This window comes from Ambystoma mexicanum, chromosome 5p, assembly GCF_040938575.1.
Source record: "Ambystoma mexicanum isolate Mex_15411 chromosome 5p, UKY_AmexF1_1, whole genome shotgun sequence".
Lineage (NCBI taxonomy): Eukaryota > Metazoa > Chordata > Amphibia > Caudata > Ambystomatidae > Ambystoma > Ambystoma mexicanum.
Genome location: NC_090930.1, coordinates 971528675 through 971556388, shown reverse-complemented (window position 1 = coordinate 971556388; position 27714 = coordinate 971528675). Strand labels below are relative to the sequence as shown.

The following is a 27714-nucleotide window of genomic DNA, read 5'->3' as shown; positions in this document are numbered from 1 at the left end:
CAGGAAACAACTTTCCTCTCCGCTTTTGTCTCAACTTCTCGCTCAGTGAACATTTGAGTACCCCAATGAGCATGCCAATCTGCTCTCCGGTTCAACCTCTACCTGACCACTCTACCGGGAATCAGCCGCATGCACAACCTCTCCTATTACAACTACGCTGACGATACCCACATTTATCCTAAGAATCCCCAAGACAAGCACCAACCCTCAACCCGACCTTGAAGCTTGTCTTCATGATATTGACTGGTAGATGACAAAAAACACCTCCTTTTGAACACTGATAAAACTGAAATCCCGGTGTGCAGCAATACTGTCCTTCTCCCACATCCACTCCCAGGGCCGCCCCCACTCGCCCTCCTCCCCGCCCATCCGATATAGTCAAAAACCTAGGCTGCACTATGGACTCAGGCCTAACCCTCTCCTGTTAGATCAACAACGTGTCAAAATGCTGTCACTACCACCTCAGAGATTTTCGGATGCATTTTTCCCTACCTCTCCTACCCCAACAGACTTTCCACAGTTATGTCTATTGTGATGTCGAGACTGGACTATGCCAACTCCCTATACCTGGGAGCACCGGCATACCAACTCGACAAGCTCCAAAGCGCCCAAAACGCTGCTGCAAAACTGCTCCTCGTCCTGGGACACAGAGACCTCATCACACCCGGTCTCCAAACCCTCCACTGGCTCTGAGTCGGACGAAGGGCCACCTTCAAGACCCTATGCATCACTCACCAAGCAGTGCACAAGACCGGCCCAACGTACCAACAAGAGAAGATAAAACCCTACCTCCCATCTCGCCCTGTAAGATCAAGCACTGCCCTCTTTCTAGTGATTCCAACCTCTATCTCTGTCAGGATCGGAGGATCCGCCTTCTCAGCCTTGGCCCCTACTCTGTGGAACTCGCTCCCCTCACATATTCGACACACCCAAGATTATATGACCTTCTGCAAAGCTCTAAAAACGTGCCTCTTTCTGTAATGCCGACTATGACCATCTGAGGCGACTAAGACCTTGCAACCTGATGACAGATTCTCAATGAGATCCCAAGCAATGACGCCACTGAATACGATTATTAAGTCACTATCAAGCAAACGTGTTCTTGAAATCTGGAATAGTGAGCTCCTTAGATAAGAACTCCACCCAAACACTCACCTCCCACATCACTATGCTTGCTCTCTACTCTACACCAACACACAATTAGAGTGCAGCTACACCCCTCGATAAATTTCAGCCTAGCTACTCACCTACGACCATTACTCCATGAGCACCTCATCATTCTAATAAAACGCAGCTACACCCCATGAAAACCTGCCTAGCTGCACACATAAGCGTCCTACACAGGCCTAACGCAGCCAGAACTCCGTCTTGGTGTCCATCCTCCAGACTGCACACATTCAACTGATATCAAATACCACCACACCTAATGCTAGGCTGCCACTACCCTTAGGCAATTGCATCGACTGCCCACCTAATTGGTGCACCCAAGCACCCTATGACACTTTACTCTCTCAACTGATCTGGACTACGGTGCCTGAGGGCGTTCAACCTACCAGCGCTTTAGGGTCATACCAATGCTATATAGAGCGCTATATAAATGGCAAATAACATAACATTAATACCCTCGTCAGACACTTACATCAGACTTGCCGCCAAGTCAGGCCTAGCTTGGCGATATGGCCTGGATGTGTTGGCATTAGGCGTCATAGACCCTGACTATACATGTTACATACAAATCTTGATTCAGAACAGTGTGAAGATGACGCATCAGGTAAAGGCAGGAGAGAAAATAGCGCTGGGGATCCGGGAAAGGGCTTTGTTTCCCAAAGTGGACGAAGTTAAGACCACTGGTAAAACTGAGGGGGGAGCAAAGGCTTTGAAGAGGCAGATGCAGATTCCACAACTACATCCGAGGCAATACCATCTAAAGCCCTTGGGAAGGAAGCAGAGATTATTCCAGACTTAGCATTCGCCCAAAGGAAAGATCCCTTGCTTGTAGAAGCTTTCCTTCTTGTGTTAACTGAGGATGAGGGCAGAGGGAAAGGCTGGGCATTTTTTCCTAAAGGCTGGACTACTCTATAGGGGGTGACCTTAGTCCCGGTGGCACTCCCTGGCCTCAGATAATGGTACCCAAAAGCCATAAAAGAATGTAATTAGAAATTACTCACTGGATTTGTATAAGAAGTTATGTATTACCTAGCTGAATTATACCTTCAAAATATAAGTCTGGATACTGAGCGCTGAGTAGGACCGGCCCATTTAAAGCACTGCTGATGACCCTGTATGCTCTTAATCACTGCACTGGTTGGTGAAGAGTGTTGCAGTAGCTGAAACTGCTGGTTTTCCCCTCTACTGACACAATATCGGTTTATAAATCTTGTTCACATTACGTTCGGGAGGTACTGAGGTACAGAGTGAGGCACTGGCCGAATTTGATGTCCCTGCTCTCCTCTTCCTTTCTCTTTAGGGACAATCTCTTGCTTGGAATTCTATGGCACTGCACACTTACTCAGCGGGGCGGAAGATGGGCTGATTTGCGTGTGGAGTACAAAGAAATGGGAGTGCCAGAAGTCTATCGGCGCACACAAGTGAGTATGGTGCATATGTATTTTAATTTGCCCACGCTCGAAACGGGAGTTACTCACCCAGTGCTAAAGCTTTCCTCATCACTTTTACCAGGGGGCATGTTACATCCCTTTCCATTCATCCGTCTGGAAAATTGGCCTTGTCAGTAGGAACAGACAAGACGTTAAGGTATGTATACCCTGGCATGGTGAAGAATTGGGGTGGTCGGAGGGGGGGGGGGCAGACAACCTATTTTTGAAAGGTCCCGATTTGCTGTTGAATTTATTTTCGATATATTTTCATTGTGTTTCAGACACCTTGCTCATTGCTTCAATTTGTTTAAATCGGTGCAGCACTTTTTTTCAGCCCCTCACAGTACTTAATTGGATTAAGTCAGATGGTGAATTTTTAGTAACCAGTGAATGCATGTTTGCAAAGCTGCTTCTAAGTAGCCAGTACCCTCGATTTTGTTTTGTGCAATAGAAATATTAGCATCAAAGGGTGTAGTTTCTCCTAGTCTAGTAGCATGTTGGGGTATGTGACTATGCAGCCGTGAACCTTTAGTGCTTATTACTGTAAATGTCACTCATTTTGTTGTCTTTTACAGGACATGGAATCTGATTGAAGGACGTTCAGCATTTATCAAAAACCTCAAACAGAGTGAGTTTTTCTTTGTGATATTTTGGGGGGAATCCAAATGATTGTCAGGGTTTGGCTAATCCTCTACTTCCGCAAAACTAGTTTAATTCTAGTTTCTTCATCAGTAGTAGTTCTTAGCCAAAGACTATTCATTGAGCTAGTTTCCCTAGCATGGTTGACTGTGGTGTCAGCCTTTGTGATGTGGCAGCACAAGCATTCTGCGCTGTACCTCTGCCTGGCGATGGAAGAAGGCAAACGGTAAAGAAAAGCCAAGGGTGCGGCATTGAAAGAAAAAAAAAGGCTATGATAAAAGGGGAGGGGGAGATAACATGACCTGCCTCCCGCGATTTAGAAAGGGACCCGGCGTGGAATCCCACTTTTTTGACCCAGTGATCTCTGAGATGGTAAGGCGGCAACCCAACCAATATTCTGTGCGTAGTTGACAGTTGCCAACTAATTTTATTTTAGAAAAAGGAAAAGAAACGGCTAAAACTAGTACTTTCAATGAAACCAAAGAAAAGGTCAATAGCTTGGGAGACCATATCCCAAGACTGTAATTATTAATATCAAGAGTGTAGGCTAGAGTGATAGTCAACAAGTAGAGTGGCTGAAATAGAACTCAGTGCTGCAAATGGGCCCGTGAGAGTATGTGACACACATACACAGACGAAGTCTACCAGGAAAAGATGACATAGGACAGATCATTATTTCTTACTGTCACCCACCAGGGAAAGACCAAGGGAAGTGCATTTTCCCCCCTTGGCAAGTCAGGATAAAGACCAGGGAAAGAGGATTGTTACCCTTGGCAAAGAGCCACAGGGATAACAGGAGAAGCTTCTACTTGTTTGTCACGACATATTGAAGTGGTATATTAGAGAATACGATAAGACTGTAAAAAACAAACCGCCAAGTAAATTTTTATTATTTCACTCATAGTAGTTTTGTAGTGTTTAAGTGGGAGGGTCAGAATAGGTTTCGACACAGGACTATGAAGAATAATTTTGGACAGCCTGACAACGATGGGTCCACTTGTTTTGTTGAGGCAGGGGAACACCTCTGAGTTAGGGCAAGTGAGGCATTTTTCCCACCTCTTATTATTTGAATAAAAGTATTTGTGAAACAAGCCACTCTGTGTCCGTGCCCTTAACTCTGATATCCTTGCACTTTCCTAACCCTTAGTGTCATAAGACATGCACAAAAAGATCACATGATTGAAAAGGGAGAAAGATGAGAAATGATGAAGCTCCATCTACAGTTTCCAACAAGTTAAATCATATTCTCACGGGAAGACTTAGCAGTTAGCCTTCAGTCTTAGCAGTTAGCCTTCAGTCTTAGGAGGGGTACACACAGCTATAGAGTACAGATCACTTACAAGGGAGACCAAGTAAAATATTGTCCACACAGTATGTATTGAAAACTACATAGGCGTTTATTTGTCAAGGTAAATGTGCATCACTCTAGGAACTACAAGATAAGTAACACTTAAATATGTAGACATAAAAAACAGTAAAGTGTCCCAAGTGGACACCAACACTTCTAATTGGAAAACAGAGTTACAATTATCACAATGGGTTACATTTTTGCAATGGAAAGTGGAGTGTAAAGCAGTGGTTACAAGTTTTAAAGGTCTTAGAAAGTCTAAAGGGACACCAGCAAAATTACCAACACGACCTTGTAAAGACTAGCCATAGACCTTGAGCGTTTGTCCACAGGTAAGTAAGTAGTTTTACATATTGGAGTGTTTTTAGGCAAAAAATCTGGGGAGTCCGAAAGACACCCCATGAGATTCTTATGTCCAGGTTTTGCCACGGGTGGTTGCAGGCAAAGTCTTTAGACAATATGGAGATTTAAACATTCCAAGGGTGAGCAAGAATCCAGGAGGCCTCTGAGAAAGATCAATGACTCCAGATAAAACGGAAGAGTTGGGAGGCACGGGGGAGGAGACTGGGGGGGTGACAGCTCGTGCTGAAAGTTGTATTGAAGAAGGCCCGAAAGTCGAGGGTACAGAGGTGTCTTTTGAGATCTGTATTGCATCTAGCTGGTGGCTGTTCCAGTCTCCTCTTAAAGGCTCATGTTCACGGAAGGGGACTGCAGCTCGACTTCAAGCAGAAGTCTTCCTTAGTCAGAATACTGGAGGCCTACAGCCCTGCAGAAGGGCAGACAGTGAAACTGCCAGTGAGCAGCCTCAATGGGGACCCAGCAAGGACCTGTTGGCAACAAAGCAGGAGTCTAAAGACTTCAGCTCTGATGGGCTAATTCAACCTGATGGCCATGAGCAGCAGAAGAGCCATGACGATCCCACCAATGGTTTCATACTGCTCAGGTGAGCAACTGCAGCTCAGTGTCCAAGCTTTAGAGAGGTCCCCTCTCAAGATGTACAGACCTTCCTGACTGGAGCACCATTTTAGATCCCATGAGAGTCATGAATATGCCAAAAGAAGAACAAGACAAACCAGTTGTGCCAACTGGTTCAAGAGAGGGTCAGGCTCAGGGATGTCAGTACACCATAATACCATGGGTGGCCAAAGTGACGACATACACTGGATGGTATTCTGGAAAGTGATGTCGGCTAAACTTTGACCTCAATGACCTCACTGCAAGTGGCATCATAGGACCTTGGATCCTCATGTCATCCCATGAATGAAGTTGCAGATCTAAAAACAATGTAAATTCACTCACTAATTGAGCAGCCAAAGGGCTATTTTAGCTTCCAGCAATGCGTGCTGCCCAGTGCTCCAGATAAGATTTTGAGGTGGCAGTATTTAATTTTCTATTTTTAAACTTCCAGAGAATGTGATTTCAAGAGAGTAAAATGACTTTTCTCCTTTGCAAGAGAGTAAAATGTATGTGACATCCAGCCGACGTGTGCAAAAACTGTATGGAAATAATTACCATTACAACAGCTTTCTGCATTGTGACTGAATACAACTTTCATTATTTCTCTAAGGTCTGGCCATTTGATCTCTCTTGTTTATATTTAAATGTTAAAAAACAAAAACCTAGCCAATTACATAGTAAGGAAAACATGAATTGTATTGTGCGTTTTGAGGTTCGATAGCAGAATTGTGTTTTGATGTTTAACGAAAGTCCGAATTTCCTGGAGGTATTACTAGCTAAGGGTATGCTAATGTTATGATGCAACAAAGCAGAGAGGCAAGGACTCCATGCTAAATTCTATACCTCATCTCACGGTCAAATTGTTATTTAGATAGCGGTTCTTGCAACGCGGTGTACATAGAACATATTTATCACAATTACCACCAAACCCAAGTTTGTACTCCTTTATCAACCTCGAAAGGATGAAAGGCTGAGTTGTCATTGCCGGGATGCTAACCTGCAACCTACAGATTGCAGCAGCGAGAGCTCATCTGGCTGAGCTATCTTATTGCCTATTTGGACGGTAAACTGATTATCAACTGAGGTATAATAATCACAGTGCCTAGATGTTGGACAAACCATGTATGAAGGGATACATAAAGTAAAAATTCCTATCTGAATTATCACAGGGACAGGTTTTGCTGAGTTTCAATTACAAATGTAACTTTGCACTTCCTGGTTTTGGATGTTTTAATTGTAGTCTTGAAGATTTGAGAGGCTGTAACACCTGAGATTGGTGTAATGACAATCGCTCACCCTTATGAATATTCCCAGTTGGTTGATAATACTCAGTAAAGAAGAAATCGGTTTCAGTTTCATTTCTGAACTGTGTTTCTCTTAACAACCAATCACTGGTCTCTGGGTCATACTGCCCCCAGCCAATGACTGCCCTCTACCTAAGCCCCTCCTCTGGCAGCCATCTTCAGATTTTTACCGCACGTTCAAGTGTTGGGAGTCCTCTTGCTTAGCGCTCGAGCTTTTACTGTGTTTTGCGCTTTTTCGAAGAGTTTTACTCTATTTTTTCGGTCAGTCGAGCCTTGCGCTCCATCAATCCACCTTCTGATTAACAGGGACCTGTTTTTTCGGATTCTTCACGCCCCACAAGAGCAAATTTCGTCGAGTTACTTCGTGGAGGATTCCAGAAGCTTCTTCAAGGCCTACGCTGTGTGTCTGACCACACCAGCATGTCAGATGAGAAGGACTCAGCGCCCCTCTTCAAAATTTGCCCTGGCTGCGGCTTACAGAATGTCTTTTCGGCCGACAGATATTTGCTTTGGCTTTGCTGCCTACGCTTTGACTCGACATGCGTGGAGGATGACTGTGCGTCTTGTCAGGATATGGTGCCCCGCGCGCTGAGTGATCGGCGCAGGCGGCTCAAGGAATGGCTGCAGGCCAAAGCCCCTGCTCTGGTTGAGTCCAGGCAGCATGCTTCCCCTGCCCAGAAGAAAGGTGAGCGGTCTTCTAAGACCTTTGAGGGCGCCCCTCCCGTGGGGGTTGAACAAAAGGCTGAGCACCGCAAGTCCACTGTCACCGGGAGCGCCGTTGCTATGGGCTCCTCGGCGGCCAGGGCGAGTACAGCGTCTTCGGCGTTGTTCACAAGCCAAAACTCAGGAGCTTCTAAGAAGAGAAAATCGGACCATCCGGGCAAACTCTTGGAGAAGACCCAGACAGGCTCTCTGGGAAGGCCAAGGTGCAGCGGGGCTCAGACCCTCCCCCTAAGGCTGCATGCTCAACCAAGGCCGTGAAGGCCCAGGTACATCTGTCAAAAGCCCAGCCTTCCATCGAAGGAGTGGTGGCGTCCCTCGCGAAGGCCGCCGTGCCAGATCTGCAGGGCGCTGCCCCGAATGCGAGAGTTTCCCTGCCTGCCACGAGGGAGTCCTCTTTTCAGCCCATCGAAAAGGCACTGGAGAAGATGCTTATCATTTTGCTGAAACCATCTCCCTTGGTCGCAGAGAAGGCGTGGGCACGGTAGCCCTTTAGGGCACGGATATCTCCTCAGATGAGGAGCTTACCAACCTCCAGACCTCCCAGGAGGAACAATGCGTCGGACAGGGCCTTCGACAAGGATCCTGACGAGGGCGATGATGGGGACGACGAGCAGCAGGGCGTGGTGGGCCTGGAGAACCAACCTAAGCCGCGACCGCCTTCTCCTCTGTCGCCGCAACCACCTCGACATCCACCTGGAGATATCTCGGTGGACATTCTCACTGCCTTGCATACTCTATGCTCGGAGATCTGGACGAGGAAGTCTCTTGCACCGACTGCCCCTCCCGCGGCGCTGATACCATCGGGGGAGCCGCCAGTCAAGAAGAGGAGTGTTCACCCTCTGCCTCCTTGTCACCCCTCGCCGCCCTCTTTCTCCCCACCCCCCCCACGAGGGATGAGACGGATCCTTACACAGCGACGACGGGCACTGGCACGGATGAAGACTGCGGATTGGGGGGGGGGGATCTCCCGTCTCCGCCTCCCAGATCTTCACCGCCCGACGACGAGAAAGGCTCGTTCCACGCCATGATCTCCAGGGTCTATGAGCTATTCCAGCTCGTGCTTGAGGAGAAGAAGAGTTTCGTATACCAGCATTGTGAGGCGAAGAGGAAGACCGTACTTTCGATCCTGCGGTTTTTGATGTTTGGGACAAGGGGTTGTCCTTCATGAAGAGGGACCGTTATGAGAAGTAGTACAGAGTTCTGGTTTCTGCGCCTAAGTGCTTGCAGTCCCTATCGTCTCTGGGCTCTGGTTTCGGCAGCAGCCAAGAAGTCTTCGGGCTCCTCCTCTTCGGCGGCCTCCTCCCCTCCGTACAGTGAAGGGAAGAAGTTTGATGCCATGGGGCGAAGTTATCATGTCGGCCGCGACTACCATCAAGGCCGCCAACGCTCTCGCCATTGTGGCTCGTTACGACCGCGAGATTTTGGTTCAAGAATGCTCCCATCCTGGACTTCCTTCCCGACGACAAAAGGGCAGAAGCTTTGCAGATTCTACAGGAAGGCAAGGTGGCATCTGACCGCGCCATTACGGTGGCCACAGATATCGCCGACACAGGGTTCTGCCAGATGGGCAACAGCGTTTGCCTTCATCAACAGGGTAGGCTGAGGGGCACACATTTTCACCAGGATGTTCAAGCAAAGGTGTTGGACATGCCCTTTGACAGAGACAAATTGTTCGGGAAGACCATGGATGAGTCTCTTCAAGCCATCAAGGCGGACACAGATGGCTCCTGCCTTGGGCACGCTTCAACAACGACGGCCGTCCTTTCGGACTTCCAACGGGAAATCCCCCAGGTTCTTCCAAAGGATTTGTTGGAGGAGCTTCGTCCTACCATCAGCTGGCCCGCTCTTCGGCCCAGGAGACCTACAGGGGTCATGCCAAATATGGAGGAGGACGTCGCCAAGGACTCCAAGACGGCCCCTCAACGTCAAAACAGGATTGAGCCAACTGTGGTGTCGGGCCCCCACCCATGCACCCCGGTGGGAGGCTGGCTGGCGAACTTAGTCAGCGTGGGGAAGACCATCTTCAACGACCGTTGGGTGCTGGACACTCTCGCCAACGGACACACCGAAATTTCAACTAAAGTGTCCCCAAATACTACCAGTGGCCCGGCAGGAAAACCACGTCCCTCAGCTGCTGTTCGAGGTGCGAGCCATGCTAAGAAAGGGCGCGATAGAGCTCGTCCCAAGGAGGCTCTGGAGTGTACTCTCATTACTTCCTCGTCAAAAAGACCAGCGGATGGAGGCCCATCCTAGACCTCCATCGTCTGAACAAGTACATCAGGTCCCAAAAGTTCCAGATGGTGACTCTTCAACACGTTCTAGGACAGCTAGAAGAGAGGGATTTCCTATTGTCGCTACACTTGGAGGATGCTTACTTTCACATCCCCATCCACAAGCGACACCGTAGGTTTCTTTGCTTCGTGGTTCAAGGGCAACATTACCAGTTCAAGTTCCTTCGGATTGAAGTCGGCGCCAAGGATTTTCACCAAGTGCCTGGTGCTGGTGGTGGCCCAGCTGCGTCTACGAGGGATCCACATATACCCTTATCTGGACCACTGGCTCATCCGGGCAAGCTTAAAGGGCATCACTGCCGACCACACGGCGAGGACCGTCAGGCTCCTGACAGATCTGGGGTTCTCGTGAACTATGAAAAGTCCTGCTTGACTCCATTGCAGGACGCGCTGTTTCTGGGGTCCCGACTCAACACAGTGATGTGCCTGGCGTCTCCGTCGGAGGAGAGGATAGCGGCCATCTTGGTCAAGGTACAACGGCTGTTGGCCCTGAAGATCGCAAGAGTGAAGTCCATCAAGTCTCTGCTCCGCATGATGTCGTCATGCATATACCTCATTCGATTGTGCAGGCTGCGGATGCGCCCATTACAAGAGTTCCTCGACGCCCGTTGGATACAAGTATCGGGAAGCTTCAAGGACAAGATCACACTCGACGAGAGTTTCCGTCGAGCGATACAGTGGTGGGGAGTTTGGATTTCCAGACCCCACCTTACCAGGAGACTGTTACGCACGACGCCTCCCTGGAAGGATTGAGAGCACACCCTGGAAGGCTTCATGCAAGACGCCTGTGGCTGCCGGAGTAGAAGGCGTTGCACATCAACGTGTTGGAGCTGCGGGCAGTGTTTTGGGCCCTCAAGTCTTTCCTTCCGTCCCACAAGGGCAAGGTGGTGCAGGTCTTCACAGAGAACACCACCACGATGTTCTACAGCAGGAAGCAGGGGCACCATGTCCCCAGCGCTCTCCAAAGAAGCACAGGAACTGTGGCACTGAGCCGTCGCCCAGGGGATGTTCCTCATCCCGTTTCACTTGGCAGGAGTGAAGAACACTGTCCCAGTCTCCCTTAGCAGGGAGCTGTGTTCTTATCACGAATGGGAGCTTAGTCAGGACCAAGTGGATCCCCTGTTCTGCAAATTGATCTATTTCAGACGTCAACGAACACCAGTGCCGGAGGTTCGCCAGCAGGTTTCCCCAGGTGGGGAGCATGGGGGATGTATTCACATTCCCCTGGGACGGCCTGTTTCTGTATGCGTTTCCGCCGTTGCTTCTTCATTTAGTCAATTAACTCAGACGGTCCGAGTGAAGGACGATCCTCATCGCACCGGCGTGGCCGAGACCGATATGGTACCTGGACCTTCTCGACATGTCAGCGGCCCCTCCAAGCTTCCTGTGGTCGCAGTTCTTCCGCCAGGGAAGGAGGTGCAATTCTGCACCACCAACCAGGAGCGCTGAACCTGCAGGCCTGGCTCCTACAGCGCTAGAATTCAGAGGCTATGATCTACCAGTGGACAGCAAGGAAGTGCTTGCCAAGGCCATAGCATTGTCTACTATTCAATGCTATGGACATAAATGGAAGAGGTTCGCCGTCTGGTGCTGTGCACTGAAGATCGATCCTCTACGAGTCACAGCTCTGCGGGTACTGCCGTGTTTGCTGTCCTTGGCAAACGCTGGACTGGCCCATGCCTCCATCAAGGTTCATGTGACAACTATCTCCTGCTACACCAGATCTCCGGGGCGGTCGTCGCTGTGGTCACACCGTCTTGTTAAGGAGTTTGTCAAAGGACTGCTCCGTTCGTTCCCACCGGTAAAGGCTCCAGCCCCGGCGTAGGAGCTCAATGTGGTGTTGACTAGGCTCATGGGTCCTCCATTCGAGCCTATGCATTCGGCGCCACTGAAGTTTCTGTTGTGGAAAACAGCTTTTCTTGTGCCCATCACTTCTGCCTGACGAATGGGAGAGATCCAGGCCCTCTCTTGTAAACCACCTTACTAGACATTCCACGAGACGAGGGTAGTGACTGCAGAGGCACCCCTCTTTCAAGCCCAAGGTGCCATCGGACTTTCATCTAAACAAGCCCTTGATTATTTAGTTTTAGCATTTATATAGCGCTACAAACCTTTCAGGTATCTGAGCGCTGCTTATTACCCACGGTGTGTGGTGCTCGTTTATAGAGCTTGGAAGGATGGGGGGGGTTGAGTTTGGCCCTGCCGGGATTCGAACCTGCGGCGGCAGGCTCTGCACAGATGTCAAAGCGAGCGTTCTACTTGCTTGGCTATCTGACCGACCTGTGTTGGTGTTGCCTGTATTTTTTCCGACGCCTTAGTCACCGGCTGAGAGGACTTTGCACTCGCTAAATGTGGCTAGAGCGCTAAAGTTCTATGTGGACCGCACGAAAAGTTTCCGGAAAACGTCAGGTAAGCTTTTCGTGAACTTTGGCCCTGTGAACCAGGGGAAGACCCTCTCTGAGGCTTCCATTTGCAGGTGGCTCTCCGGCTGCATCACCCATTGTCACCGGTTGGCAAACCGACCGTTGTCTGGCCCTCCGAGAGCCCATTCGACCAGAGCGATTTCTTGCAACTACAGCGTTCCTGTCTGGTGTGCCCCTGCTGGACATCTGCAGGGCAGCTATGTGGAGGTTGACGCACACCTTCACGATATTCTACTGCGTCGACAGGGATTCGAGGGAGAAGTCTAGAGTTGGCCAAGCAGTGCTGCGCAACCTGTTTGCTTGAAAGTGAGCCTGGTGAGGAGGTAAGAGATTAATGTTGAGCCTTGCCACCTCCTGTGGTTGTGCATGTGTGTACTGCTATGTATTCTTTATTCACGAGCATGTGAATCCATGCCAGACCCTATGCTGGAGAAGGAACAAGTTACTTAAATGTAACTCTTCTTCTCCAGCATGGGTCTGGAATGGATTCACATGCGAACCCTCCCGCCTACCCCTCTGAGGCTCCTCGCTTGTTCCTACTGCCACTTTCCGTGCTACCAAATCTGAAGATGGCTGCCATAGGAGGGGCTTAGGTAGAGGGCAGTCATTGGCTGGGGGCAGTATGACCCAGATACCAGTGATTGGTTGTTAGGAGAAAGACAGTTCGGAAATGAAACTGAAACTGTTTTTTTTTTCTTTACCAAGGATTCCCAGCCTGACGACGGGGAATATTCATGAGCATACGAATCCATGCCAGACCCATGCGTCAGAACAACAGTTACAGTTAAGTAACTTGTTCCTTATTTTCACAACATAGCCATTCTTACTTTGCTCATTAATATAGCTTGAAATCATCAATGTAAGCAGCGCTGGTAATTGGGGCAAATTTCCCTGCATCGGAGATCTGGCAAAATATGGCTCCAGGGATCTCGGATACCCCTTCAAGTGTTTTTTTTTTTTTTAACTGTTTTTAATAATGCTTTTGTTTGGCAAAGCCGGGATTCGTACACATGTTCTGTGGATGAAAGCCAGGACATTTACCCACTAGAACACTTGAAAATCTGGTCAGGATGCATGTGAATATGCTTGTTAAGATTGCACTCTGCAGAAAATATTTAAGCAAGCTTTGTAGACTTCAAAGTTTTGCAACTTCTGTACTTTGCTTACAACATCATGGGTAACACTCCACTCTTCCTCTCTTGGGTTATTTTCCAGGTGTTAATCTCCTGAAATGGAAATCTTTATTTATGGGGGTGGGGGCTTCGATCTCATTCACAATATCACGCCATTGCCCCCTGCCCCGCCCCCGCACCCCATCTTCGCTTGTGGGCTCCCACAGTTAATAATTGCTATTTCTAGCACTGAATGTAAGCACTGTGTGCATAAGAGAATCCTTAAGGTTTAACACATCAAAGAGCTGTGAACCAGAATACCTGAACACGTGCCATTAAAAATGGCAGGTTTAGCTGCGCACAGAATGTATGTGTTAACTTTCCTAAATTGAACATGCTATTTTTGATATATTCTATCAGACCAGGTTAAAAAATTAACATTCGCACAAATGGAATATTTAATGAGTTAAATGTATGAGAGGCAGTTTAAAATCGGTAGACATTACAGTAAAGGAAACGAGACAAACATGCAAGAGCACCTTTTAGACAATTCCTCAAAAGGCTGTCACGCATATGACTTGAGCAGCTACACGTGCCATTATTCAACTTTAAATGAAGTGCATGCACAACATCATTATTTTCAGCAATTGCAGCGTTGAAAAATATGTACGCCAGCCGGAAATGGAGTGCATCGTTTTCTACGGCTATAAGCATTGCACAGAACAGCAATTCTGTTGATTAACAATATAGTGTCACTTAAACAATAAATATTGATTGTTGAAAACAGCTGATGTTCTTGCAAATTGTAAAGCGTTTGGAAGATCTGGATTCCTCCATAAAATACTCTAAAGAGTTTAACCTCAATAAAAAGATCTTGAACCCAAAAAAAAGATCTTGCAATATTTACACAAGAAAAAGTGTATCCATACATCACGGATTCATACTATGATGATCAGAGTAGAAACAATGAGACAAGTGGTCAACAATCTAATGCCTTTTCTAAGAAACGAGGCTACAGCATATGCCAAAGGTCGAATAACTGGAATTCTTCTAGTGGAAGTTCAGACGACAGTGGACCTAGCACGTCTAGTACAAATCAATCCATGACTAAACCAGCCAACAGAAATGTCTGCTTCGTGGACCCAAATAATGCTGGTACCAATGGGAATCTGGGATTTTCTTTTCACAGGGGTCAAGGCAAAGTCCAGAACAAAAACTGAGGAAATTGGCAGAACCAGTGGCAAAATCAATCACCCCGAGTCACACAGAGCCGAGGATGGAATATGTTGTAATCTGTGCTTGTGGTGTCATCTGTAATGGAATGGAAGGCACAAGCTCGTGCAATGTATTATGACTTGGGTGTGACGTGCGAGTGTCCTGCAGGAGTCGGTTGGAGTGTGCCTGCCGGGTGGGAAGCTGGTGTCTGTTCTCTGTATGTTAATCTGTATCTGGAGACATTAAAGGCTTACCTGTAACTTACCTGCACGTACGATGCGTATGGGCTGTGAGTGTTTTTGTGCGAGTACTTCTTTACTCCCAGCGCGGGGTAGGTTCGTGTTTTTGGTGTTGGTGTTTCGAGTGCACACATTTTGGGTCATCGCAGGTTGCGGTTTCCGTTCATAACCTCCTTTGTTTGGGTTCAGGTTGTTTGCTGCAGGATTAGTGTTCGGCGTTTTGTTTTTACTCCGTAGGCGGTCGGGTGGGTCTATGGAGTGGGAGGGTCATGGATTTCTTCACTTCATGTTGATAGTGATTTTTGCTGTTTGAGGAGTTAATTCACTTCAGGTGTTTGCCAAATGATTTTTCGTGTTAATATTCAGTTTTAGCCTTGCGTTGCTTTGACATAGTGGCTTGCAAGTTGTTGTGGGGTCTTGTGTCGGTTGAAGCGTCTAGTGCAGTTGGTATTATTTCTTTCTTGCCAGTGGGTGTTTGGTTGTGGTTTTCTGTGGTGGCTGGACTGTTTGTGGTGCTTGTGGGTTTTGGACGGCCGGGTGGGTTCAATTCCTATGGGTGGTGCTCTGGTATGGGAGGCTGGAGGCTCTGGGGTGGCAGCCTGGGGCAGAAGGTGAATAGTGCACGGTTGGTTGTGGGCGTTAGTTTGCTTTTGAGTGACAGGTGTGGCAGGCCTGTTATCCGAGGGGCAGCTCGGGTATGGTTAGTGTAAGGGTTGGTGTCCTTGTACGTTAGTCCTGGGTTGTAGGTGTAGGGACTATGGTGTTGAACGGGTGTTCTGTGGTGCTGTTCGGATTGGTGTTTAGGTGGGTTTTGGTTGGATGAATGAGTGATGTAAGGTACACGTGTCTTGGCACTTGGGTTCTTTTCACGTATAGTGTTTTGGCACATTGGCTTCTTTCACGGCAGTGTGGATGTTGTTGGCAGCGTTAGTATTGTGGGCTTTGTAATTTTTTTGGGTGTGTTGTGGAGTGCACGTCATGATGGCCACATGGTGTGCATTTTTGAGCTGTTAGGCTTGGTCTCCTTTAATTTTTGACTAACCGAAGGGGGGAGAAGTGTTGTAATCTGTGCTTGTGGTGTCATCTGTAATGGAATGGAAGGCACAAGCTCGTGGAATGTATTGTTATGACTTGGGTGTGACGTGCGAGTGTTCTGCAGGAGTCGGTTGGAGTGTGCCTGCCGGGTGGGAAGCCGGTGTCTGTTCTCCGTATGTTAATCTGTATCTGGAGACATTAAAGACTTACCTGCACCTTACCTGCACGTACGGACATCCTTTATTACAGAATACACCACACCCATTGTGAGGGGGGATCGTGTGGGCTCACTGGGAATCGGAGATGGGAATGAACCGCAGGTAGTCTGACACAGGAATGACTACCCGAATTTGGTACAAAATCGACAAGAAGAACCAGATGTTAGCCTCCCGGCCTCCCTAGTGGTCAATCTATCAGAAATTGTACTTAAGGTCAATACAGGATTTTGGAAAAAAGGACTATCCTTCCTACCAACGGCGACACATGATCCGTTTGAGACACCGATTGAAATAGCACAACTAGGAAAATTTGACTAAAACAATTCTTCGAAAATAACACTCCAATAGAAGACAATGGGGCTACTGATTTGAAGAAGAAATCAACATTCTATCCACCTCCAAATGGCATCACCCCAGAGTCCGTAATTTTTGAAAAAGCTCTATTAAAGAAATGGATGAATTAGAGCAGAACCAGTCTCTGAGCTTTAATAACTTCTCAAAGAAGGACAGAATGGCGCTTAAATCCTTAACCGACAATTATGACATTGTCTTAAAACCTGCCGACAAAGGTGGTGTGACAGTAATAATGGACTCCGTTAAGTACAAGAAAATGGTGACTGATCTTCTGGGTGACCATCACAGCTATAGTTCGACTTGGGAGTGGTCCTATGGAAAATATGCAACAGCTAAACACCACAATTATTGAGGAAGCTCTGGCCGAAGGACATAGCCACAAGAAAAAGTGAATTCCTCATCACTACTACACCAACGCGGCCGGCGTTTTACGCCTTACCTAAAATTCACAAAGGAAAAATCCACCTTCGGGTAGACCTATCTCCTCTGGGATAGTGTCCATACTCGAATTTCTTTTCAAAACCAGAGATTGTGAAAATGAGATCATACATAAAAGACACGACAGCAGTTTTGTGTTTGACAAAAGTCTGACAGTTCAATCCAGAGTCAGTTATTAGTGACCCTAGACATTGACTCCCTTTATACCAAGATACCACAAATGGCAACCCTCCAAGTTATAGAACAGGTACTAAGGAATAGGAACAGGAACCCACCAATAATCACACCAGTATCCCTCATCATGCAATTGGCTGAGAACGCCTTAACCAAGAACTCATTTCTTTTTGAAAATGAGTTTTTTGAACAAATATCTGGAACTGCGATGCGGGCAACATTTGCACCGCGTCTGGCAAATTTGTATGTGGCAGATTTTGAAGATAAAACCATGTATAGTGAACACAATCCCTTCACTGAAAAGATCAGCCCATGGTACAGATACATTGATGATGTGCTGATGATCTTCAATGGAACGGGGGAGGAACGGAGCACCTTCATGGACTGGTTAAATGATCAAAACATATTCCTAACATTTACTGACACCCATAGCAGCAGGAGTGTGTTTTCTGGATCTGAATCTGAGTGCTGCGGACAAGTTCATTAGCGGTACAGTATTCAACAAACCAATGGATCGCAATTCTTCACTATTATTTAATAGTTACCATCCATCGAGCTTGAGGAACAACCTCCCATTTGGACAGTTCCTTAGATATACGAGGAACTGTTCCATGCCAAGTGACTACAACAAACAATCAAGCAAACTGGCAGACAAACTACAGAGTGGGGGGGGGGGGGCTATCCCAAGTGGGTTATAAAACGAGCTAATAAAAAAAGCAAGTAACATTCCCAGAGACATAACCTTAGAGCAACATGGTAAAAAAAAACTGAAACCAGCAATACCATCACAGCCGTTTTCAATTGTTCAATCTGGAGGCTGTTATACGTTGTAAAAAAACGAACCCGTTTTAATAAACTAACACGTATGGAAAAAATCTATTGAACAGCCCAGAGAAAACATTACTAAATGCACACTCGGCTTAGACCCTCTCTGTCAAACTGACCGGTATGACACACTCGCAGTCCCAGAAAGCTCTGCGACTAGATTGCTTGAAAATTACCTAACATCGGCAAGTAGCTTAATGAACTCGTTGTTTAGCTAAATGAATGAGTGAACAAACTTTCTGAGCGTGTAGTTATTCTTCCTCCCCCAAATTATACAAGATGGGTGGGGGGGGGTACATATCTTTCAAGTTCTCAATTGAGAAAAAGCTGCAGAAGAGGCACATAATATATTTAACCATTGCAAATGACAGATCGGAAATTGGACATTAGGGGCACTAGTTCATTGAAAACATGCGTTCTCTACACCTCTTTACACATACGCGGTGGAAACACTATCCCTCTAGTGATGGCCGACACGCATTCTGTTGAAAAACTACAAACGCGAGTTGACACTACGAGTAGTGCACGCACTGAAATAAGATATGACGACCGCGGAAGTCAAACTGCATTATACCCACATGTTGAGGTGGTAACGCAAATATCTAATGAACGAGCAAAGCAGTCTACTGCTACAGCAAACAGAAACTAGGTGAGCCATTTAATTTTAGCTGATCCCACTGTGTCCTTAACGATAGGGGTTTGAGAAAAAACTGGAAGCCCAGTTGTTTGACAAGTTGGTCAGTGCTCAAAAAATGCACTTCTATAGATCTCGTTTTAAACAGATTGATTTATTCAAATAGCCCCTCATGCTTCAACCTGAAAGAGCCACGTTATGTACCCTCTTAGGTTACAGCTGGACGCCAAGGAAACTTCGCCCGTTGACACAGAAAAATAGCTTTCTGATTTTAAACTGCTTGGCAAAACACGCAATTGGGGTAAGGAGCATACTTAAATCCTAGAGGTATATATATATATATGCACATATAGACACAATAGAGGATAATGACAAATTGTTTTTTCCTGTTTCCACCTTCGCCATCCCCGTTCTCTTATGCACAGGTGCAGTGAAGAGACAATGCAGAAACTCGACTTTGTTGTTTTTGTGGCAGCACCCTTGTGCTGTGGCCCTGAAAAAAGTGATTTAACTATTATATCTCTGAAACCGGTAGGCCTGGATAGACCTACTGTAAGTGAAGGACCACTGGCAAGGTCTAGAGGTCTACGCAAGTGGATACCATAACACTTGCGAGTGAGAGAATCACTTTAGTAGCACCAACAACTGGAAAGTTATGATTCAGGAAGTTACAATAGTAGTTTTCCATTAACGTTGAGAGATTTCGTTTTTTAAATACATTTTTTATATAAAAATAGCCTTTTTTAATTGCCAACTCAGGGAAATTAAATTTCACCTGTAAGGGGCTTAGCACAGAAGTTGGTCATATATCGGAGTTGCGCCTTTTATGTGTGCAAGAAGTGTATCTGTGTTTCGATAGTCATAGGGCAAGTTTCTCATCTATCCCCTAACCCTAGATAAGTGGCCCATCGGCGTTCTCTAGGATGAGTCGCCACACTATAGAAAGATTGGTTGGAGGGCAAGTAAGCTACAGTTATACAGAAGGTAACATGAAAAAGAAAAGAATCAGTAACCTAACAATTTGTGTGAAAAACTTACGGTATACTGTTGGGAATGAAACCCAATAATAGTCCCTTTTTTAAGTGTGTTTTTCATCTTAAGCACAGCCTTCCACCATACAGGTGTGAACCACGTGGCGGCTGGATGAAGACAAAGTCTTAAGTATTGTATTAAGTTTAAGAAGTCGCATGAAAGGAAATTGTCATAACCAACTTTTAACTTGCACGCCTTTCAGTACAAATTATCTTATTTACACAACAGGAACACAATTTAGATGGTTCACTTGTAATGGAGTTGCAATGATTCCTTGGTTTGTAAAAAGTCATTAACAGGGAGTAGGTTGTGGCCCTGATTTACCCCCGATCCCTCAACCCCTTCCCCGCCCCAGTCTCAACAGCTACCCACAGCAACAGGCATATTGAGTGTGGCATTGAGGTGCCACCCCCAACCACTGACTAGTTGTATGCGTGTATGGAATGATTCCTAATGATTTTCAGCTCCGTGCAGCTTGAGAGTTCCAATTCAAGTGTCTTTCAAAAAACCAAATATCAGTATTTCTTGGTAAGTTAAAGGAAATTACTTTTCATGCCGACATGTTATGTTTTCTTGAGTTGGTAAAGCTCCGTCCCCCAAAGTGTATGGGTTTGAAGCGCTTTATCTATCCGAGAGGCAGAGAAACATAATGGAATATTCAGTAGTGGTAGGGAGAAGCGAAGTCGGGTAGATAGTTGGGGTGAGGGATAGATGAGATGCACGGGAAGGCATGAGAAGGAAAATGTGGAGCAGCTATGTGTATAATTGGGCCAAATTTATCGTGGGCCTGAACTGTATTTTATGGGGTGCAGCGCCAAGAGGAGCGATTACTGGAGAGGTGTCCTCTGCACAAAGGTGGGTATGTCTGGAAATGACTTGCTGCATGGTGAGCGTGGGCATATTGAAACCCTGCCAAATAAACATATGCAGCAAAGCCCTTATGCCTCCTTCAGGCCCCCCCAACATCATTTGGGAGTGGTTATCTGTCAGGAATCCGAATTTGGCAAGTTTGCAAAAGCTCCCTGAAAAGTGAGCAAAACTACTCGTATTTTTTGGTTTCATTTGTCATGGTTAACAAAACCCAAGGCTTGTTCGAAAAGTGCTTATGGGCCAGACTTTGAGCCTTCCGCAGTGACTTGGTGAGCCAAGGCATGTAGAGAACCATGCCCAAGAAAATGCAGAGTGCAAAGCCCCTCTACTTACTCCATAGGGTCTTAAGTTATGCCAGCCTAGTGATGTTAAAAGAATGCTTGCCGGATCAGTATCCACTCATCTGGCTGCAGCCAACTGGCCACATTTTCGGGTTGGATAATTTACCACTTTTTATCGCAGCAGGAAGGGGGGCGGTGGGGATGAGGGTGGTAAAATAATGGACGCAAGAGTGACAATGGAAGGTGGTGGTGTAGGGAGGTGCTAGAATGAGGGAATCGGAGCTAGACCCCATAGGAATGCTGGGGCAAAGTGCAGTGAAATATACCGGTGGCCACATGTGGTAGGACAGCTCTGTCAAGAAGGCCATCTTTATCAGACACACGGGGCACGAATATGCTGAAAGGGAAAGCAGTGCTTCTGTTAGCTTTCGCAGACCACACGTAGCAACAATAATTCTGGTGCCGTTCTTTGGGCTAGTGGAGGAGGGTAGGGTAGGGTAATGTGAGAAAGGTTATGGGGGTGCCTCCCCTAACCCCCACAAAAAAGCTTCAACATTGCTGCAAAAACGGTTGTTATAGGGTGGGCAATCTCCGTTCTTATTTCTAAGTTCATCATTCATTTCTGTTTGAGAGGTTCTTTTAGGGTATTTAAAATGGATCCCATCTTTACAAAAAATCGGTCCAAAACCATAACATTTTGTTAAGCGTCGCCCAGAAAAGCTTAAACTTTTTTTGTTTTAGATTTCTATCGACCATTATACAAACTGACGCGTTGTTAACCAAATTGTAAACCTTGAAATGTCAGCAAATAAGCATTATGTGGCACAGCATGTTAATAAAAATGTGGCATTGCAATAATCAAGTAAATACATATATGACAATGCATGTGAACGGTTTCTTGGAAGTTGCCAGTGGCCGTTGTGATGTATTTCAGAAGTTGAAGTTTGAGGTAGGGTTTATAGACAGCAGTCAAAATATTTCTATTCTTTCCATTCAGATGCACACATAGTGCGGTGGTCTCCTACCGGCGACAAGTATATCGTGGTAGCAAATAACACGGCAGACATCTACAAGCTGGAAACGGCCTCTGTCATTGGATCCATCACACACGAAAGGAGGATTTCGTCCATTCAGTTCGTCACGGTGCGTTCAGACATGACATTATATCGGCATGGAAGCATAAACTGCAAGGATTATCATTTGCTTAGATGGTGCCGAGCCATTGGAGTGCACGTTTTAAGAATTGAGCATCTGTACTTTGGTGTTGAGATCGAGTGCGCCCCTAGGTTGTAGTTGTACAAAAAAGCGTCCTCTTTTAAGACCTTAATTTGGGATTGCGGCTGTTTGTTTGACAGTGTTAATTATTTCTCCTATTTGATGGGCAATTTTGCATTCTATCTTTACATCCCATGTAATTATTTATCCTATTTGATGGTCAATGTTTTATTTATTTTTCATTTTTACATGTGTATAGCGCCTAAACCCAAGGGCATCAGGGCGCTGTTGCAGACATGTTACATTCAATTCTCGGCGGTACATGTTGCACTTTTTTACATCCGCTGTCTAGTTTGATAGCTCTTACTTTCTTGCTTTGCTTTCTGGTACTACATTTCAGTTTTAATGGTAAAGGCAAATCTACATGTGCCAGAATGCAAATAAAAAACCTGCTATGAAATTATTTACCCAATTTTAAGTGTAAGTACATCTACTTAATTTGAACATTTGTGTCTAACTATTAACGTTAAAATACAGGGTCAACTATTAAGTGTTGGGCATATTTTCATTTTTATGTAAAATCCCCTTCACATACTAGTCCCCCAGTACTTTTTACTGGACTTGAGGATTTTTTTTGGCAGTTCCTGAGTGGGAACCTTTTGGCAGACTTGTTAGGCAGAATTATATACAGTACCCTTTGGGAACACTACACACAATTATGACTACAAGTGACAGTAAAATTTCACCTTTGGTACAAGTCTGGACTACACTTATGGTGGTAGCAGTAGCGGAGCAGCCAGACTTATCTCAAGAGTAAGTGAGCAGTACAAATAGTTACACAAAGGACAGCAATTACTATGATTCAGGCAAACACTGACTCAAGGTTACTAAGTAAAAGAATATATATTTATTTACTTATCAGTTGTATAAGAGTTCACCTTTCTAAGCAAGTTAAGAATCACAATCATAAATACACCATACCACTTCCCTTAATTTCTAGACAAGTTAGGCTCACAAAATGAAGTAGGAGCAAAATGGCACTCCAGTTATTTAAAAGGGAGGGGAAGACAAAGTTTTTTTTTTAAAATTATTTTTATTTTCAATAAAACCAAACAAAATAACATACATTACAACTGTTTAGGACGTACATAATCCGCATCAAACCATCACATTATACAGTATAATTCTCCGTCCTCCCCCCTCCCACCCCACAAACTAGAGCCGGCTCACTCATGTCATCTATGGGAGCATTATCAGGTATTGCAGTGCTTGTGCACTCATCAGAGTCCTCTGATTCGCTATTGTCTTGGTGAGGGTTTGCCATAGAGGTCATCAATTGCCGCCAGGCCAACAAGGGCCCTACTTCCTCCTCTCTCCCCCCCCCCCCCGCTAGTATCTGCTTCAAACCAAACTACTGATTCCGCCTCCGCCCATCTGAGGAGGTCCGTCCACCATAGCTCTACCTTAGGTCTGTGGGCCGCCTTCCAACCCATTGCGATCCTGCGCTTAGCCAGGATGTAGGCTAAATCCTTCATTTTGCTTATGTGCTTTAAATCCCGTGGCCTGGGAAAAATCCCGAGCATGCATGGCCAAGCTGATCCCACGTCCAGCTCCACTCCCCCACCAGCCAATTTATTTTTAATCTCGTCCCAAAATCTGTGCACCTCCGGGCAAGTCCAGAACATGTGTAGCAGCCCCGCTTCCACCTCTCCACACCTGGGGCATTTCTGCGTAGCCGAGCCTCCAAACCTTGCAATTTTCCCGGGAGTCAAATAAGCCCTGTGAGTGACATACAATTGGAGTTGTTGGAGTCTCGCATTCCGGGATACCTTTTTATGGTACCTTTGGGCTCTCTCCCATTGCCCATCTGTCATGGGTCCTCCTACTTCCTCCTCCCAGTCCTGCCTCAATTGAAGCAGCTCCTTCCCTACCTTTGCTATTAGAAGCTCGTATATTCTAGATATCTCATGCCCGCCCTCCGAAACATCATTTCCAGGGAGGCATCAGGGTCATCCGCTAGCACTGTCTCCGGCCATCTCTCCCTTACCCGTTTCATGAGCCTAGCGTAGGTTATATACTGGCCTCTATGCATCCCTGTCTCTTCTTGCAACCTCTGAAATTCCAATGCCTCCCCTTCCTGCCATATGTCCCCAAGGGTGGCCAGGCCCACCGGTTCCCAATATCTACGGACCGCTTCGAACAGTTGTGAGTCGTTCGCATAGTGCTACCAGCGAGACCTGCTGAGAGAACGGCTCTGTCACCCATCATTCTCCACATTCTGCGCCAAACCTCCCAGCCCAGCCTCAACAGCCGCCCTCTTCCCACCAGTTTCTTTTGTAACCACACCACCTCATTCAAAAAGTATGGGGCCGAGTCTTCCCGCAGAAGCCTGGCTTCCGCCGAGTCTTCAGTCGACAGCCACCTGGCCACATACAGCAGCTGCCCTGCCAGATAATAAAGCTCAAAATTTGGCAGGCCTATGCCCCCCATGTCAGATGGGTTCTGGAGTTTCCACAGGGCCACTCTGTTCCTGGAGTTACCCCATATGAAGCCCCTGCACACGCTATGAAGTCTCACAAATAGGCTCCTGGGAATCAAACCTTGACCCCCTCTATTGCTTTCTCTGTATTATGTTGGTGCTCCGCCTCGATCCTGTGGTAAATATTTACTCCCAAATACTTAAATGTCTCAGTCTGCCATGGTATCGGCAGGCTAGGAAGCCTCTGTAACGGGACATTCTTGTATCTACCCAAGGGGAACAGACTAGACTTCCTAGGGTTCACCGATCTGCCCGAGAGGGTGGCATATCGGTCCACCACCTCTAGCACATACTGCAAGTTCTCCTCCGGATAGCGCAGATAAAGGAGCATGTCGTCTGCGTACAGCGATACCAGGTGTCTACCACTTACTGTACTAATCCCCGCCTCCCTGTATTGTTGCCTCAGACATATTGCCAGCGGCTCTAATGCCAGAATGTATAGCATGGGCGACCAGGGGCATCCCTGTCTGGTCCCCCTGCTGAGTTGCCAAGTATCTGAGATTATGGATCCTGTTTTAACTCTCGCCACCGGGGTGCTGTATAACAACTGAACCCACCTGATATACCCAGGTCCCATTCCGTATCCCCTCAGGGCTGCTTTCAACCATGGCCATCGCACCGAGTCAAAGGCTTTGACCGCGTCTAGCGACACGATGGCCAGCTCACCCGTATCTTCCTCAGTGTGGTCAATGATATGGTGTAGCCTCCTATGGTTATCTGTGATGTTCCTGCCGGGGACATATCCCGTCTGGTCTGGGTGTATCAGCTTACCGATCACCCTCTTCAGCCTATTGGCCAGCACTGCCATAAGTATTTTGCTGTCCTGATTCAGTATAGACAAGGGTCTGTAAGACCCACACTCCGCGGCCGGCTTGCCTGGTTTTAGGAGTGGGATGATCATCGCCTCGCGAATGGACAATGGCAGTTCCCCCTGCTCATGGGCCTCGTTGAACATAGCAAGCAGTGGCCGAAGCAGCTCCTGTTTGTATGTCTTGTAAAACTCGCTAGGCAACCCGTCCATCCCGGGTGCCTTACACGTGGGCAAATGTTGGATCGCTACCTCCAGCTCTTCCGAGGTGATAGGGGGCGTCCAATTCCGCGCGTTCTAGGTCGTCCAGGGTGGGCAGCTCTATGTCCTCTAACGTGTCCAGTATGTCTCGGCTCCTATCCTCCCCTGCGTCCTCATATAAGTGTCTGTAAAACTTGAGGAACTCCTCGTTCACCCCCTCCTGGGTATTACAGATGCGACCTTCCTCATACCTTATCTCACTGATCACTGTGCGGGGGGCGTCTCACTCTTATACAGCTAGGCCAGCAATCTGCCCGGCTTATCGCCCCCTGCGTGTAGCCTCGCCGTGTATTTCTTGTAATTCAGTCTACATAGCCTACCCCAGAGTCCACTGCAGGTTAACTGTAGGTCTTTTATCTTATCGCTATTCTTCCGGGCGGTATCCTCATGTCGCGTGAGGCCCTCCAGCTCCCTTTCCATTTCCTGAAGTTCCCTTTCAATGCCCCCTGGAGCCCTTTAGATTTCGAAATGGCTACTCCACGCACCACCACCTTGAACGCCTCCCATCCTGTTCCAACCGAGCACACACTGCCCATGTTTATATCAAAATATTCCTCGATGGCTTCCCTCAAATCCTCCCGGAACCCCTCATATTGTAATGCCTCAGTACTAAGTCTCCATGTCGGGATCCACGCTCTGGGGGGTTGGTGTCGCCACTCTACCACCAACGGCGAGTGGTCAGATAGTACCCGGGCCTTGTATTCCGCTCCCACCATTTCTCCCGCTATCTCAGCCGCTACGAACACATAATCTAGCCTCGTGTGCAGGTCATGTGGTGCTGCATAGTGCGAGTATTGCCTATCCATTGGATGCAACCTTCTCCACACGTCTTCTAGGCCCAGATCTTTTAATAATGTCCCCAGTGCTTTGGCCGCCGGCGCCGGCTTCCCCGCTTTGTCGACTGACCCATCCATTTTGGGATTCAGGGTGCAATTAAAGTCCCCTCCCCACACCACCACACCCCCAACCAGGGGGCTAATTTTGCTGTAAAGGTATCTAAAATAAGCCGCTGTATCATGGTTGGGGGTGTACAGATTTATGATATGCACTTCCCTGTTCTCCAGGAGTCCTGTCACCGCCACCATTCTGCCCTCTGAGCTAAGCACCTGGAGCAGCACGTGCGGCGCCACCCAAGTGATCACCCCTCTAGCGTACGCAGAATACGTAGCCCCCACAACATGTCCCCTCCATTTTCGCCTGACAACCTCTAACTTCTCCCTTGTGAGATGAGTCTCCTGCAGCAGGGCCACATCAATGTGCATCCTTTTTAGATACAGCATCACTTTGTTACGTTTCGGATAGCTATTAAGGCCCCGTACATTCCAGGTCACAAGTCTGAGGTTACCCGATGCCATCTACTCGGTTTATCCCAACCCACCTCTCCCTTCAATGCTTCCCTTGATGGTTTGTTTTCCCGGCTCTCCCCCGTCCACCCCTCAACAGTTTCCCCCCTCCCTGTTCCCCAACTCCCATCCACTGCACACAACCCAGCCCCTCCCCCCACCCTGCCCTACCCCAACAAATGCCAAGCTCCATCCCTGGATCTCAGGCCCACCCGCGTCTGGTCCTGTCTCGTCGCCGAGGACTAGGCCCCACGCGGGGCGTCACCGATCTAACAGCGACCTAAATAAGTATATTAGTATTGGGTACAAGGGATGCCTCTCAGGAGCTCCCAGTCGTCTATTTTAGGATTGGTGCGTCCAGCGGGTCCAGCCAGTTGATACAACACACTCCCCACAAGCTTAATACAACTCTATAATCAAGTCCCAATGTCTTGGCCATGTCACCGCAGGTGCCACAGCCGTCCGCTACTTATCTCCTGCATGTCCAGCCAGTCCATTGCCTCGGTCGGCGTCTCGAAAAAAAGGGATCGGTTCTTATAAAACACTTTCAACTTGGCTGGGTAGAGCAACATGTAGCGGTGGCCTGCGTCTTTCAGCCTCCTTTTCACCTATCCGAAGTTCATCCTACTACGCTGTACAAGCAGCGTATAGTCCGGGTAGGCTGTGATTTTTGCGGAACCCTTTTCAATCGTTCCTCCCCTCCGGAAAAATTAGAGGATCTTCTCCCGATCCCGATAGTTCAGGATCTTTGCGATCAGCGGCCGCAGGGGTGCTCCAGGAGGCGGTCTCCTTGTCAAGGCCCTGTGCACCCTTTCAACCGCGAATCCCTAGGTCAGCAC

The 27714-nt window shown here is 47.3% G+C and overlaps 1 protein-coding gene across 1 annotated transcript in view; it reads left to right on the top strand.

Moving 5' to 3' along the window:
- Nucleotides 1-27714, top strand: part of PAK1IP1 (PAK1 interacting protein 1) — a 322418-nt gene that overhangs the window by 46083 nt on the left and 248621 nt on the right. Inside the window, exons 3-6 of the mRNA XM_069613439.1 lie at nucleotides 2468-2588; nucleotides 2680-2754; nucleotides 3173-3225; nucleotides 21707-21852. Of these exons, the coding sequence (XP_069469540.1) occupies nucleotides 2468-2588; nucleotides 2680-2754; nucleotides 3173-3225; nucleotides 21707-21852 (395 nt within the window). The remainder of the gene's footprint in view (nucleotides 1-2467; nucleotides 2589-2679; nucleotides 2755-3172; nucleotides 3226-21706; nucleotides 21853-27714) is intronic.